General features: G+C 41.6%; 1 protein-coding gene across 1 annotated transcript in view; it reads right to left on the reverse strand.

Annotated features, from left to right (window-relative positions):
- LOC120034321 (pre-B-cell leukemia transcription factor 1-like) overlaps positions 1-14574 on the reverse strand; it is a 52353-nt gene extending 37779 nt beyond the window's left edge. Inside the window, exons 1-2 of the mRNA XM_038980832.1 lie at positions 13232-14574; positions 5292-5365 (exon numbers count right to left, since the gene is read on the reverse strand). Coding sequence (XP_038836760.1) covers positions 5292-5365; positions 13232-13410 — 253 coding nt within the window. The 5' untranslated portion in view covers positions 13411-14574. The remainder of the gene's footprint in view (positions 1-5291; positions 5366-13231) is intronic.
- Between the last annotated feature and the right edge of the window lie 1356 nt (positions 14575-15930).

Raw genomic sequence — 15930 nt, forward strand, 5'->3', positions numbered from 1 at the left:
TACTTTCTTCTCCAACACTGTTTTTGCATTATTTAAACCAAATTGAACATGTTTGATAATTTATTTGAGAGTAAATTTATTTTGATTTATGTATTAGTTAAAATAAGTGTTCATTCAGTATTGTTGTAATTATTATTATTATTATTAATATATATATTACACTGGCTTATTAACCTGTTATGGCTGCAAGGGGCAGTATTGAGTAGCCAGTTAAATCGTGCCCATTTCAAACGGCCTCGTACTCAATTCTTGCTCGTACAATATGCATATTATTATTACTATTGGATAGAAAACACTCTCTAGTTTCTAAAACCGTTTGAATTATTTCTCTGAGTGAAACAGAAGTCATTCTGCAGCACACTTCCTGACCAGGAAGTGGAATGTCAGAAATCGATGCTCTGTTCAACTTCCTGCCTATACATGGGCCTGATACGTAAGAGTCTACATACACTTCATACACCTTCCCCTGGTTGTCAAGAGGCGGTGAGAGAAAAAATTGTGTTTATCTTGGTCTGAGGTGGAATTAAAGCTCTTTGTTTGACGTGACCGTCCACTTCCTGTTTCTGGAGCGCGCGAAAGAGGACATGGATTTGCCTTCTGTTTTGCTCTCGTTATGGACGACTAACATCTCCGTCTTAGATTTTATTTGATACATGTCACCATATCATCGTAAAGTATGTTTTTTCAATATAGTTTAATCAGATTATTTAAATTTTTTCGGGAGTTTTGCCGTGTTCCGTTCTCTGACTTTGTTGACGTTGGAGAGATCCGTAGCACTTGGCAAGTGCCCATGCTAAATGAAGAGGGAAATTTGCCGTTCCAGATCCAAACAACGACTGTTCTGGACAAAGGACACCTTGTCCAACATTCTGACGGAAGATCACCAAAAGTAAGAAACATTTTATGATGCTATTTCTAATATCTGTCGTGCATGTGAACTGGTCGTCGGCGCCCAAGTGTTTCTGGCTATTGTGGCTATGCTAATATAACGCTACATTTTGTTTTCGCTGTAAAACATTTAATAAATCGGAAATATTGTCTGGAATCACAAGATGCCTGTCTTTCAATTGCTGTACACTATGTATTTTTCAGAAATGTTTTATGATGAGTAATTAGGTATTTGACGTTGGTGTCTGTAAATATTATGGCTGCTTTCGGTGCAATTTCTGATTGTAGCTGAAATGTAAACTATGGTTTATACATGAAATATGCAAATTTTTCTAACAAAACATATGCTATACAATAAATATGTTATCAGACTGTCATCTGATGAAGTTGTTTCTTGGTTAGTGGCTATTTATCTTTATTTGGTCGAATTTGTGATAGCTACTGATGGAGTAAAAAAACTGATGGAGTAAGAAAAGTGGTGTCTTTTGCTAACGTGGTTAGCTAATAGATTTACATATTTTGTCTTCCCTGTAAAACATTTTAAAAATCGGACATGTTGGCTTGATTCACAAGATGTGTACCTTTCATATGCTGTATTGGACTTGTTAATGTGTGAAAGTTAAATATTTAAAAAAATATATATATTTTGAATTTCGCGCCCTGCACTTGAGCTGGATGTTGTCATAAGTGTACCGGTGTCGGGCTGCACCCCAAACAAGTTAAAATTGGTATCGGCGTTGAAAAATCATAAAATCGGTCGACCTCTAGTCATCACGCAACGCCACAGATGAGGCCGCGTGCAATTGGCATGCTGACTGCAGGAATGTCCACCAGAGGTGTTGCCAGAGAATTTAGTGTTAATTTTTCTATCATAAGCCACCTCTTTCATTTTAGAGAATTTGGCAGTACGTCCAACCGGTCTCATAAGAGCAGACCACGTGTAAGCACACCAGCCAAAGACCTCCACATCTGGCTTCTTCACCTGAGGGATAGTCTAAGATGAGCCATCCAGACAGCTGATGAAACTGCGGGTTTGCACAACAAACTGTCAGAAATTGTCTCAGAGAAGCTCAATGCGTGCGTGTCGTCCACGCCAGGGTCTTGACCTGACTGCAGTTCTGCGTTGTAACCGACTTCAGTGGGCAAATGCTCACCGGCACACTGGATAAGTGTGCTCTTCAGGGATGAAGCCTGGTTGCAACTGTACCGGGCAGATGGCAGACAGCGCATAAGGCGTCGTGTGGGCGAGCGGTTTGCTGATGTCATAGTTGTGAACAGAGTGCCCCATGGTGGCGTTGGGGCTATGGTATGGGCAGGCGTAAGCTACGGACAATGAACAACTATATTTTATCGATGGCAATTTGAATGCACAAAAGATACTGTGACGAGATCCTAAGGCCAATTATTGTGCCATTCCTCCACCGCCACCTCATATTTTAGCATGATAATGCACTGCCCCATGTCGCAAGGATCTGTACACAATTCCTGGAAGCTAAAAATGTTCCAGTTCTTCCATTGCCTGCATACTCATCAGGCATGTCACCCATTGAGCATGTGGGATGCTCTGGATCGATGTGCGCGACAACACATTCCAGTTCCCGCCAATATACAGCAACTTCCCACAACCATTGAAGAGTGGGACAACATTCCACAATCAACAGCCTGATTAACTCTATTAGAAGGAGATGTGTTGCGCTGCATGAGGCAAATGGGTCACACCAGATACTGACTGGTTTTCTGATCCACACCCCTACTTTAAAAAAAAAGGTATCTGTGACCAATAGATGCTTATCTGTATTCCCAGTCATGGGAAATCAATGGATTAGGGCCAAATGAATTAATTTAATATTGACTGTTTTCCTTAAAATGAACTGTAACTCAGTAAAATCTTTGAAATTGTTGCATGTTGCGTTTATATATTTTGTTTAGTGTATTTCATGTAATAACCATGGCAAAGCTAAAGGTGACATTCAAACCAACTGATTTAACCTATAACCATTGGTGCTCTATGCCTCCATTCCATCCAGCCACACATTTTTCAGGCCTCTCTCCACCAGAAAGCTCATGTGGAAAATCAAAGGCATTAGGGTAAACAAGGCCGCTGGTTGCCTGGGCAAAAGGCTATCCTACCCCTTCCAGCCTACCCTTTCCTCATAGGACCAGAGTAGAGAGCAATAATGCACTACTGACAGGTTGCCATAACAGGCAGCAGTGCAGCAGCACTTTCAAACTGTATTACAAAAGAAGAGCGATAAAGGGGAGAGGAGAGAGGGCAAGAGTAGAGGAGGATGGGGAAGTAATTAAGGCAGGAAAAAGAGAGAATCCATGAAAAGGAGAGGTAAGACTGGAGAAAGAAGGAGGGCAGGTAGCTCTAAAGCCCAGCCTCTCTCCTCCCACGCTAGCCACCATAACCATCAATCTGCCATCCATCCATCCCTCCACTCCTGAGCCGGCCTCCTCCTTTGAACCATGCCAGAGAGAGCTAGCTGACTAGAATAGCTAATAAGATAGGAACTAAGAACTTTTTAAATGAGAGCCATGGCTGGTCTGGAAAAGCTGCACTACATGACCAAAAGTATGTGGACACCTGCTCGTCAAACATCTCATTCCAAAATCATGGGCATTAATATGGAGTTGGTCCCCTCCTTTGCTGCTTTAACAGCGTCTACTCTTCTGGGAAGGTATTCCACTAGATGTTTGAACATTCCTGCGGGGACTTGCTTCCATTCAGCCACAAGAGCAATAGGGAGGTCGGGCACTGATGTTGGGCGATTAGGCCTGGCTCGCAGTCAGAGTTCCAATTCATCTCAAAAGGTGTTCGATCGGGTTGAGGTCAGGGCTCTGTGCAAGCCAGTCAAGTTCTTCCACGCCGAACAAACCATTTCTGTATGGACCTCGCTTTGTGCACGGGGGCATTGTTATACTAAAACAGGAAAGGTCCTTCCCTGAACTGTTGCCATAAAGTTGGAAGCACAGAATCGTCAAAAATGTAATTGTATGCTGTAGCGTTAAGATTTCCCTTCACTGGAACTAAGGGGCCTAACCCGAACCCCCCCCCCAAAAAGCCCCAGACCATTATTTCTCCACCAAATTTTATCGTTGGCACTATGCATTGGGTAGTTAGCGTTTTTCTGGCATCTGCCAAACCCAGATTTGTCTGTCAGACTGCCAGATTGTGAAGCGAAATTCATCAATACATAGAACGCGTCTCCACTGCTCCAGAGTCCAATGGCAGTTACACCACTCCAGCCAACTCTTGGCATTGCGCATGGTGATCTTAGGCTTGTGTGCGACTGCTCGGACATGAAAACCCATTTCATGAACCTCCCAATGAACCGTTATTGTACTGACGTTGCTTCCAGAGGCAGTTTGGATCTCGCTAGTGAATGTTGCAACCAAGGACAAATTATTTTTACACACTATGCGCTTCAGTGGTCCCGTTCTGTGAGATTTGTGAGGCCTACCCCTCCGCGACTGAGCAGTTGTTGCTCCTAGACATTTCCACTTCACAATAACAGCACTTACAGTTGACCGGGACAGAAATTTGACGAACTGACTTGTTGGAAAGGTGGCATCCTATGACGGTGCCATGTTGAAAGTCACTAAGATCTTCAGAAAGGCCATTCTACTGACAAAGTGTGTCTATGGAGATTGCATGGCTGTGTGCTCAACTGTATACATGTGGCTGAAATAGCCGAATCCACTAATTCAAAGGGATTTCCACATACTTTTGTATATATAGCGTACTGTCGCAGATTCTTTCCCTGCCCTTTGAAATTGCTCACAGACACAGAAAATGTAGTTCAAATTGATGATATTAGCTCGATTGCTTCCAGCAGGTTAAGATCAGCTCAGCATAACAAAAACAACCACCTACTTTCCTTTCAAACCTTAGTTACCAAATCAACCAATATCCAGTCAATAGTGTTATCTGAGGTATCAACAGGTAATGAACCCGGTGCCAAGGTTGCCATTAACAAACCAATAGAAGCACCCATAAGGCCTATATGTCTGAAACAACCTGAAAATATTGGTGCAGAGTACTGGTCCGCAACCCAAATGGCACCTTCTTCCCTATATAGAGCACTTCTTTTGACCAGGGCCTATAGGACCCAGTGAACAAGTGCTCGTTCAAGTTCTGCACTTCCCTTCCTCGATTTAAAAAGGAAAGCACTGGTATAAGAGATATTGTGGAAACTCCCCAGCTCATGCTTACACCAATCCAATGCTTTGAAATGTGTGGGGAGGAATAAGGTAACTGACAATAAAATGTAATCTTTTCACAGAAATGTGGGTTTGCGTTATAAAACAATTCCTATTGAGTGCACATTTCAGTAGAAAGGTAGCGAACTGAGATTCAGGCAGACTGGGATGAGAGCTGAGAACAAAAAGTGGAGACTCACCGGTCTTCTCTTTGATCTCACAGAGAACGCTGAAGAGGGCAGGCTTCATTCTGTGACAGTTCAGGGCGTGTTTCCTGCCAGCAAGAAAGGAGAGAGAGAGGGAGAAGAAAGAGCGAGGAAGAGAGGGAGTTGGAGGTAAGATTAGAATATATGCCTGCTTGTCCTAGTCATTTCGTAGCATATGCCGCACTATGGAAAAGCGAGCTAAATTAGATTCGATGAGGTTCGTCCATCCAGCATTGATCTAATAGTGCAAGGTTCTGTATTAATGGATTTATAAAAGCTAATTTAAAAAAAAAAGTAGTTGTATTATCACACACTCAGTTTCACATTGAGCTTAATATCTTGGTCCCCCATAGCACCGTTAACAAGTTACCTCCAAAGCCATGTTACTTTTGTACACACAGCAATTTCGGGGTGAAAGCATACTCTGCTGAACACCCACTCAGCAACACTTGACTTTTAATTATATTATAAACTCTCAATTAGAAAATTAAATTATGCAAACACAAACTAATGGGCCAGGCGCCATCACTGGTAGCCCAGGGCCTTATTACTAACGAACACGCAGGGCATGCGCCCTGGGGCCCCGACCTCCATGGGTACCGAACCAAATTATTAATATTTCCGGCGGCAGGCCCCCAAACAAAACTTAGTTAGGTACCCAATACTGCTCAGATAGCATATGAACACGGCATAAGCCATGGCAAAATGTGTAGAATAGCAGGAAATTTGCTTTAAAACTGCTAAATTCTCTCTCAACCTCATGGCAAAATGTGTAGGATTGCAGGATTACCACTGGTAGTCATTGCAAAGATTGCCAGCTGCATGCGACTCTCAGGAATTTAAATGGCAGCTCGTGAAAATTCCATTTTAGTAGGGGGTCCTTGCCCACGGGCTCATAATATTTAGGAGGACTTGACATTAAAGTTTGAAAATCCCTGACACAACACACACACAGAAACATGACTCACATATTCCTCATTGCTCTGATCTGTGCAGCTTCAGTGAAGAGCTTAATATTGAGCCCTTCCAGAGTGTCATGATAACTCCCTAGAGCTGTGATCCTCAACTGAAGGGAACCTTTATGAATTTTTTTGCATCTATGCCTATTTATAAACCACAAAAGATCTCATTCAAACTCATGAAATACATTGGGGAATCGTGTGCTGAAACACGCAACAGCTAAAACATACAGTCATGGATTTGATGGATAAAATAAATTGACCAAACAATACAGGTAAAAATAATACTACCCAAAAGGGGAGCTTGACAAAGGTAAAAAGGTGTTCAACTGATAAGCTGTTTTGAAACATTCCCGACACAGGCATCAGAGAGAAAAGGAAACAACCATGATACAACATATGAATGAGTAGGCAACGCCTAACCTCAACACCAACTCCAGTTGTGTCCATGTAGGAGGCCTAACCTCGGCTACACCATATTGGGAAATGCGTGAGTATTTATATGCTGAGAAGAAGTGTATATTGATGTGTCTGCCGATAACGAGGATATCGCTCGTTACATTACTTGTTCGAGCGAGTGCATAATTGTGTCCACCTGTGTATCAGTCTTAATTATATATTTTTATTTAACCTTTAAAATTACACATGTTTGTCTCACTGAGCAACATTTTTTATTTTGCAAGTGAGAGGAGTTCAGGCAAAAAAATTTTTTTTAAATCACTGCTGGATTTGAGTGGGAGAGGGGCCATGGAGGGAGATGGGGGTCAGGGGGGGTATGAGCAGGAGCAGGTGTGGTACTCGTGCTCTCATGGGGCATGCGGTCGGTCCTGTGGGTCCTGTACACTACTGACCTGTGCTGGAAGTTGAGTGGCAGGCCACCCCCTGCCGTGCCCCCCCCAGCTCCCCCTCCCTCTGCGGGGTCATCTGATCCGCCCCAGTGCGCCGGCGACTCCTCTGGCCAGCATCTGGATATGGGGTAACAGGGTGAGAGGGTGAGGGGTGGGCAGGACAGGTTGGGTGGTAGTGCACTAGTAAGGCACTGTTGTTGTCGTCGACGTCTCCTCATTTGTTACCTCCGACGCCACCCCAGATAGTAAAACAGCCATCCTACCACACTGGGTCAGACCCGGTACATAGTGCACTAGCAGGGCACTGTGCTGTCCAGCCATCTCATCTGTTCTCTCCTGCTATCCAGCCCAGACAGTTATCCCCCCAAGTCAGTATAAGGGCTATGTATGTACGCATGCATGCAAGGGGCCCCACAGGTGACATGCATGGCCTACGCAGGCTACATTTGATGGCGTGTTCCTGTGTGTGCAGAGATATGCCAATAAAAGTGGAAGTCCCCTCTTTAACCCTCTCGTTTAAAGTTTGAGTGCAAATTCAAAGGCTAAATTCAAAGGCTAAAATGTAAATCCTAGAATTGAATAAGCCTTTATCAGACCATCTAAATCATGGACTAGGGCTAATCCATGATGGGCTATATCATGTCCAAGTCGAAAATCAATAGTCCATTGACTTTCTCCATCTTGCTGCTGTATTGAAATATGTAATTGACTTTCATCCCTGGCAAGTTTTCAAATGTATACTGTGTATATGTATTTTGTTAAACTTTCAAATAAATCAATCTAGCCTACCTCTGCTGAGAGAAACTACTAGTGAGTAATTTCACTGATCTAGAGCATCTCAGGTCTTCAGACCTGCATATACAACTAATTAGGGTTGTCACGATACTCAGAGGTATCGTGGCAAAATAACAAAACATGAAGCGGACTACATTTTCTAAAGAAAAGTCCTAATGCTGAAAACAAACAGCCTTACGTTGTCACCCAGAATCACGTTTATTTCCCAAGCTATAGCACACAATATTTTACATGCAGTAGATTTTTTTTTAAAGGACCCAAGAGTTCAGTCTGCTTTGTGTTTCCTTTTTGCCAAGGAAAATCTGGTATCGTTGCGTCGCGCTACTGGTATCGTGACAACCCTACACCTCAGAATAGGCTTTAGCTGCTGCTTAAGAGTTTCTGACTCCATCCTCAGATGAGAAGGCCAGACACATGTAAACAACAGGAGGAGTGGTGGTAGAACTCCTTTAGAAGTGCCAGAGACACATGCTCGGTCTATCCTGGGGCAAACATTAAGCGCCTTCTTGACAGACTCATTGAATCCCTTCTCAGAAAAATGTTGCCTACGTTTAATTGTTCCAAAAATGCTATCCAAGTTAGAGTAGTGGTGGTGCGGTGCAACTCTTTAATTAGTATCAGAGATGCCCTGATATGGATTGGCATGCTGTAGTCTGGTAGGGGGTGGGAATCATAAGTATCCTCGATGGACTAATCCAATCCCAGACTCAAAAAATATATGCTAGGCCTACCTAATCATGCGCTGAAAAATGCTAGGCAAGTAAAATATATATATATTTTTAAAGAATGAACTAACTGCTCAACTCTGAACATCTCTCAGACACGGAGTATAAATCTATAGCACAGCCATCTAAAAACTCAACCACATCATAGACATTGTAAATGAGAACTTGTTCTCAACTTGCCTACCTGGTTAAATAAAAGGTGAAATAAATTTTTAAAAACATTGAGAGAAAGAAAAAGAGGTCTTGAACATTGTAAACAAACATTATTTTGGACCCCCCCCCCAAAAAAATTGAACACGTATTCCAGTTAGTAACGTCTTTAAAGTTACGTCTTCAAAGTTATACCCTTAACAGTAAAGGCAATATCCTTGAGTTCATCAGAATCATCATAAGCTGTGAGTGTAGCGTCCAGCACCCCCCCCCCCATCTCATTAATAGAAACTAGATTTTCGGACAGCTGCACTCCCGTACACGTTTCAGGAGAATTGATTGCACCCCGTGCAAAATGAAAAGGATGCACACCACCAGGACAGGAGGGAGTGAATTAATTAAGAGAACCAGGTGGTCAAATGTGGGGTGGAAAATCACTAGCAAATCACATCACACACACTGGTCTCGTATTGGGGCAGCCGCATCTTTTGTTCACAATTCAGACCCCCCCCCCCGACTTCAGCTGACCTACAGCTCCTCAAAGCCACATGGCATGGGAGTATGGGCAATTTGCTTATTGTCATGCACACACACCAAGAGTAATGATATGCAAACATATATTATGCATGCATTAACATGTGAATATGAAAAACCTAAAATATTAATGATTGCTCTGTCAAAACAAGTGACTGATTAACATGTCCTATAACTACATCATGCTATTATATTTCCATAGCCATGTTGACGTGTCATATCAGATCTGGCGATGCAAATAACTTTTACAAGGCCACACAAGTGAAGTCCCTCCAACATTTTAACTAACGACCATTTGAATTTCAAAAGATCATCACCGACAGCGACGGCTCAATTAAAGGCGGCCTGATTATCTATGCTAATGACAATGTATGAGATTAATCAAGTGTATTTACGTGTCCAAACTTGCACCCTATATAGTGCACTTGTAAAAAAAATAATTGTGCACTATACAGGGAATACGGTGCCATTTGGGACACATCTTTAATGGTCCTTGCTATCTAGGTTCTTTGGGACATACTTACCCCCATGGAAGTTAAAATTTACAATGGCTAAGGTAAGAGTTAAGGTTCGGTAAGGGTTATGGGATCCCGGATAGCACTAACACACCATTTATCTAGCAGGGCTAACAATTTGGCAGGCCTGTGATGGGAACAAATGGTTTGATTGAGCTTGCATGTGTTCAGTGACGTAGACATAAAAATAATAATTACCAAAAAAAAATTAAAAAAAATAAATGAATGCTAATGTAATTGAAAGAGTAAAAGTGACATTACAAAGTTCATCCACTTTTTACTAAAAAAGACGGTGGTCTGACACAATGTGCCGAGATTAAATACTAACCCTTAGCAAAGTTAAACATGTGTCTTTAAAAGTGTAAACTGCAAATGTATTTATATTACATGAACTACTGTCACATGGCATGGTCATTTGACGACAGCCAAAAACTTGTTTAAACTTAACGTTGGGGAAAACTTCAGCTTTCATGTAGTTGTGCCCACTCTTCAAGAGATCGAGGTGAACCGACTAGGTATCATAGATCTGAATGTTACATTTTATATAACCCGGGTAACACTGTTTGCCCTGGCTTTCCAACAAACTAGGAGCAAAATCAGATGTGCTATTTGCATAGTTGAAGTCGGAAGTTTACATACACTTATGTTGGAGTCATTAAAACTCGTTTTTCAAACACTCCACAAATTTCTTGTTAACAAACTACAGTTTTGGCAAGTCGGTCAGAAAATCTACTGTGTGCATGACAAGTAATTTTTACAACAATTGTTTACATGACAATTCCAGTGAGTCAGAAGTTCACATACACTAAGTTGACTATGCCTTTAACCAGCTTGGAAAATTCCAGAAAATTATGCCATGGCTTTAGAAGCTTCTGATAGGCTAATTGACATCATTTGAGTCAATTGGAGGTGTACCTGTGGATGTATTTCAAGGCCTACCTTCAAACTCAGTGCCTCTTTCCTTGACATCATGGGAAAATCAAAAGAAATCAGCCAAGACCTCAGAAGAAAAAAAAAATTGTACCACGTTCATCTGTACAACAATAGAACGCAAGTATAAACACCATGGGACCACACAGCCGTCATACCGCTCAGAAAGGAGACGTGTTTTGGCTCCTAGAGATGATTGGTGCGAAAAGTGAAAATCAATCCCAGAACAACAACAAAGGACCTTGTGAAGATGCTGGAGGAAACAGGTACAAAAGTATCTATATCCACAGTAAAACAAGTCCTATATCGACATAACCTGAAAGGCCGCTCAGCAAGGAAGAAGCCACTGCTCCAAAACCGCCATAAAAAAGCCAGACTACGGTTTGCAACTGCACATGTGGACAAAGATCGTACTTTTTGGAGAAATGTCCTCTGGTCTGATGAAACAAAAATGGAACTGTTTGGCCATAATGACCATTGTTATGTTTGGAGGAAAAAGGGGGAGGCTTGCAAGCCAAAGAACACCATCCGAATTGTGAAGCACGGGGGTGGCAGCATCATGTTGTGGGGGTGTTTTGCTGCAGGAGGGACTATATTATATTGAAGCAACATCTCAAGACATCAGTCAGGAAGTTAAAGCTTGGTCGCAAATGGGTCTTCCAAATGGACAATGACCCCAAACATACTTCCAAAGTTGTGGCAAAATGACTTAAGGCCAACAAAGTCAAGGTATTGGAGTAGCCATCAAAGCCATGACTTCAATCCTATAGAAAATGTGTGGGCAGAACTGAAAAAGTGTGTGCGAGCAAGGAGGCCTAAAACCTGACTTAGTTACACAATCTCTGTCAGGAGAAATGGGCCAAAATTCCTCCAACTTATTGTGAGAAGCTCGTGGAAGGCTACCCGAAACATTTGACCCAAGTTAAACAATTTAAAGGCAATGCTACCAAATACTAATTGAGTGAAGGTAAACTTCTGAGCCACTGGGAATGTGAAGAAATAAAAGCTGAAATAAATCTCTACTATTATTCTGACATTTCACATTCTTAAATTAAAGTGGTGATCCTAATTGACCTAAAACAGGGATTATTTACTAGGATTAAATGTCAGGAATTGTGAAAAACTGGGTTTAAATGTATTTGGCTAAGGCATATGTAAACTTCCGACTTCAACTGTAACTGTACATCAAAACATGAAATCAGGCAAAGATGCCACGATGTGTGAAAACCACAATGCAATGAGATGTTCAAATCTTGAGCAGTAAAATAGGAGCCTAAAGTTAACTCTTTATAGTCCAAAAATCTTGGCTCTGCCAGCCAAAACAGCCAAATACTCCATCTAAACGTGAATATTCACAATTGCGGTACGGTTCTAGAAACAAAGCCGTCTTTCATATCACATCAAAACATTTTCACAAATGCTAAATTTACACTTACTGTACACTGCTTTAACAGGTTGTAACAGTTGCAGCCGAAAGTATTTTTCAGTGACAACGTTTGTGTGGCGTCAGTCTTCTGTTTACACACAGGTGTTTGGAGACGCTGATAGCCAATTAGCACAGGTAGTCAACTGTCTTCCGTAAAAACAAGTGCTTTAACTTGGAAATGTGGGAACCCTAAAGTACAGCAACAAAAAAAACGTGAGTGGTAATTTAACCTTTTGTTTTTTGAAAATGATTTCTTGCTGCTATAAAAGATACAATCATTATGTTTCCAAAACTGTACCACAAGCTATGCATGTTACCATTAAACATATGCGTGGGGCTCTTAACACAACTCCCCTGGCCAGAAGATACTATTGGCACTAGGTGTTAAAGGTGGTTAGCATCTATGAATGGGATAAGCCAGGGGTGTCAAACTAATTTTGTCCCAGGGCCGCATTCTGTCTTCAACGAGGTCCAGAGAGCTGCACTGAAAATGTGTTATATTTCCTTGCCTTCAAAATCGGCAAAAAAATCCATAATTTTTGGGATTTGATGCTCCCTGACTGTTTAGCTTTCATTTGTGATTTTTTGTGTGAGCTCGACAGTCAAGAAACTGTATGAATGTAGCTCCATTATCATTTATACAGTTAAGATTTTGTTTTAGTAATTTAAAGTATTTTGACTGTTTTCCTCCACACAAATAAAAATGATTTTACTCAAACCACCTGCATGATTGGACCCCTCGCGGGCCGGATATGGCACCTGGGCCGTATGTTTGGCACCAATGGGCTAGGCTATATACATATTCTGTGTGTATGTGTGAGGAGCCTGCTTCCTTTATTCGTGTAGCCCACCATTAAATTATTAGTCAGATAATGGAATCTTCTGTTGTTGACAAATCACAAGTGACTGAATAAAGCAGCGTCCATCACATCAAATATTCATAATTGTACTGTACCAGGCAACAAGAGAGTAACAGAACACAAGACGAAAGCATTAACAAAAACATATCGTCTCATCTTCGCTCCATATTTCCCTCGCAGCACCTTTCTTACCTGGCCTGCGCCTCGTCCAGGCTTTCGTCTGTGATGGCCATAATCTGTTGTAGAATATCCCCAATGTCTTGTTGAGGTTGACCGAGCTGTTTCCTAACCGAGTCTTGGTCGCCAACGTCGCCTTGTGATAACCCGCCGAGTCCGGCGAGACCCGCCAGCATTCGCGTCTGATCATCCATAGCTACTTTAAAAAAACCTAGGTCCTTTCCTCACAATCGAATTCACACAATTAGCCAGATAGCTAGCTAACAATGAAACCCCCAGCGCAAATCATACGCCACTGGCTGATAGTAATTAATTACAGCCAGCTAACGTTAGTTAACCTATAAAAAAAATTATTCCAAAGCAGTTCCACATGCATAAACGATTTGTGCTGCTCGCCGATGTTAATAACCACGGCAAGCTACTATAGCGAATAAATGCTGCTAGCTAAGCAACTGACAAGCTAACTGTGTAGCCCTAAGAAACATACAGAAAAAAAGCAACGGACACATGCACTAAGTAGGGAGCTGGCAGACAGCGCCTCACGCTAAAACAAGAAAATCGTTCTGTCCGGCGAATAAAATATGCATTCAAAATAATGCAAAAATAAAGACAAAACAAAATGTGGCAACACCTTGCTAGCTAGATACATACATCAATAATCACACTCGCGGTGGTTCAAAGGGGCTAATCAAAACAGAGTATTGTTTTCGCAGACTGGAAAAAGCTGCGCGAGGACCAGTGTGCGTCGTTCACATAACACCAGCTCGCGCTAGCTGGTGTAGCCAATTACCAAATTAGCTGGCTAAGTAGCCAGTTAGCTAGATACTTCAAGTGCAGAAAACAAACTCGTATGGCATCGGTAAAGAAAATAACTGAATGACTATAATTTCATAACACTAGCTATGCAAATGACAGGCAACATGTGGGTTAATTTAGATAACTATGCTGGCGCAAGTAAATAACGCTAGCTAAATTAATAAAATAAAAAAAGTGGCTAACGATGTTATCGAGGACCACAATGCTAAAGCTCAAAACATAGCTAGCTAATTGATGTGATAAAATAGAATCACATCATCAGCATCGCAACTGATTGATCAATTCCAAACAAAATGTAGCAAGTGGGCAATGCTAGTTAATAAGGCAACGACGCTGGCATACTAAATAGTTAGCTAACAAGATGATCACCCGTGTATTTTCACGGGTCCTCCGCTGGGACAGTCACTCTCTTCCCACATAAAAATCACGTTTGAGGAAAAAAATGTTTGCTGAAAGTTATAATGGCATTTTCCACCGGCCAGCCACGGCAAATTGAATTCCATTACACTCTCGGCTGCAGTAGAGTGTGTGTGTTTTCTCTGATCCTTTTATTTTTGCAGGACAAAGGTTGGCGTTTCCTCCCTTCTGCTCACGAAGCCACAACAAACTGACCATACAATATCGTGCATTCAATTCATAATGCTACTGCGTCATCGCCCCTAGGCTGTCAGATCGTATTGATGAGATATTTACCTTCCATTTTATTGAGATATTTTCCTGTTTCATATAAACTAATCCAGGGCCACATGAAAAACTTCAGTCGGCTTTTTTAGACTTTTGTTTTGAACCACTTCCCTGACATGCAGATGACCCATGTCATCTGTATGACCATGAACAGTGTTAGCCCACTGAGCTAAGGCTGGCAATTAAGCATTCAGGTTACAGGCATGGTTCCTATTTATGCAAAAAGATTTCACGGAAGCACTTCTGCTACAATAGTATACTGCCAAGAGGTCTTGACCTCAGTGGCACAGGTGGTACACTACATTCGCAGGGGGCAGATCAAGGGGTTGAGTTTAAATAAGGGGGTACTTATTGGACTTGGCTAAGTGTCAGTCTGACACAATTGTAATTAGTAGTGTAAGCTTTCTTTTCTGTCAAGATCACCTCAACCCTGAACTGTCAATCGATTGAATTACCACCACGCTCAACCCATTGACCAAATCAATGACTGAATCATACAGTAACTGGGACCAATATTGAAGCATCTCATAATTAATCTACAAAAAATGTTTCAAATTGGAACAAATCACACCATCAAATAGGCCACTATTAAACAGGATGTGTTCAGAAACATCCAATGAATGAAACTTCCTATGTCTTTTTAGTGTGAGAAATATGGACAGCACAGATTGAATACAAGTGTCTTCATTTTTTTTTCCGCAAACGTGGACAATTTTGCTGTCATTTATCACTCAGATGAGAGAGCAGCTCCACTAGATGAATTGGGAGACTGAACAGACATGGAGGAGAGAAGGCTGACTGCTGTGCTGGAATGATGGGTGTGCACACCACGAAAGGGAGTGCACAGGACAAAACTGTCTGTGGATTATGCTGACGCTCGGCACATCCCTCTTCTACAGTCTATGCCTAATCAATCTGAAGTTAGAGAAGGGAGAGGGGTTAGATTTTATAAAGACCTGGCCTAACAGGAAGAAAATAATTTTTACAGCACCAACAGGCATTTACACATCAGAAGTAGGCCCAGGCCTGTTATGGGTCACAAGAAACCATCACGTTTAACCCTGTTTATTTGAATACATTTTTGGTCCATTTGCAAACTCTATATTGTAAGAGTAATGTTAAGCAGTGACGTCAACAAATCTAAATAAACTATACATGATCAATAACTAATAAGCTAATCCATATTTTGTATCTAGTTCTGTATTTTCCTATTT

The sequence above is a fragment of the Salvelinus namaycush genome, chromosome 41 (assembly GCF_016432855.1).
Source record: "Salvelinus namaycush isolate Seneca chromosome 41, SaNama_1.0, whole genome shotgun sequence".
Classification (NCBI taxonomy): Eukaryota; Metazoa; Chordata; class Actinopteri; order Salmoniformes; family Salmonidae; genus Salvelinus; species Salvelinus namaycush.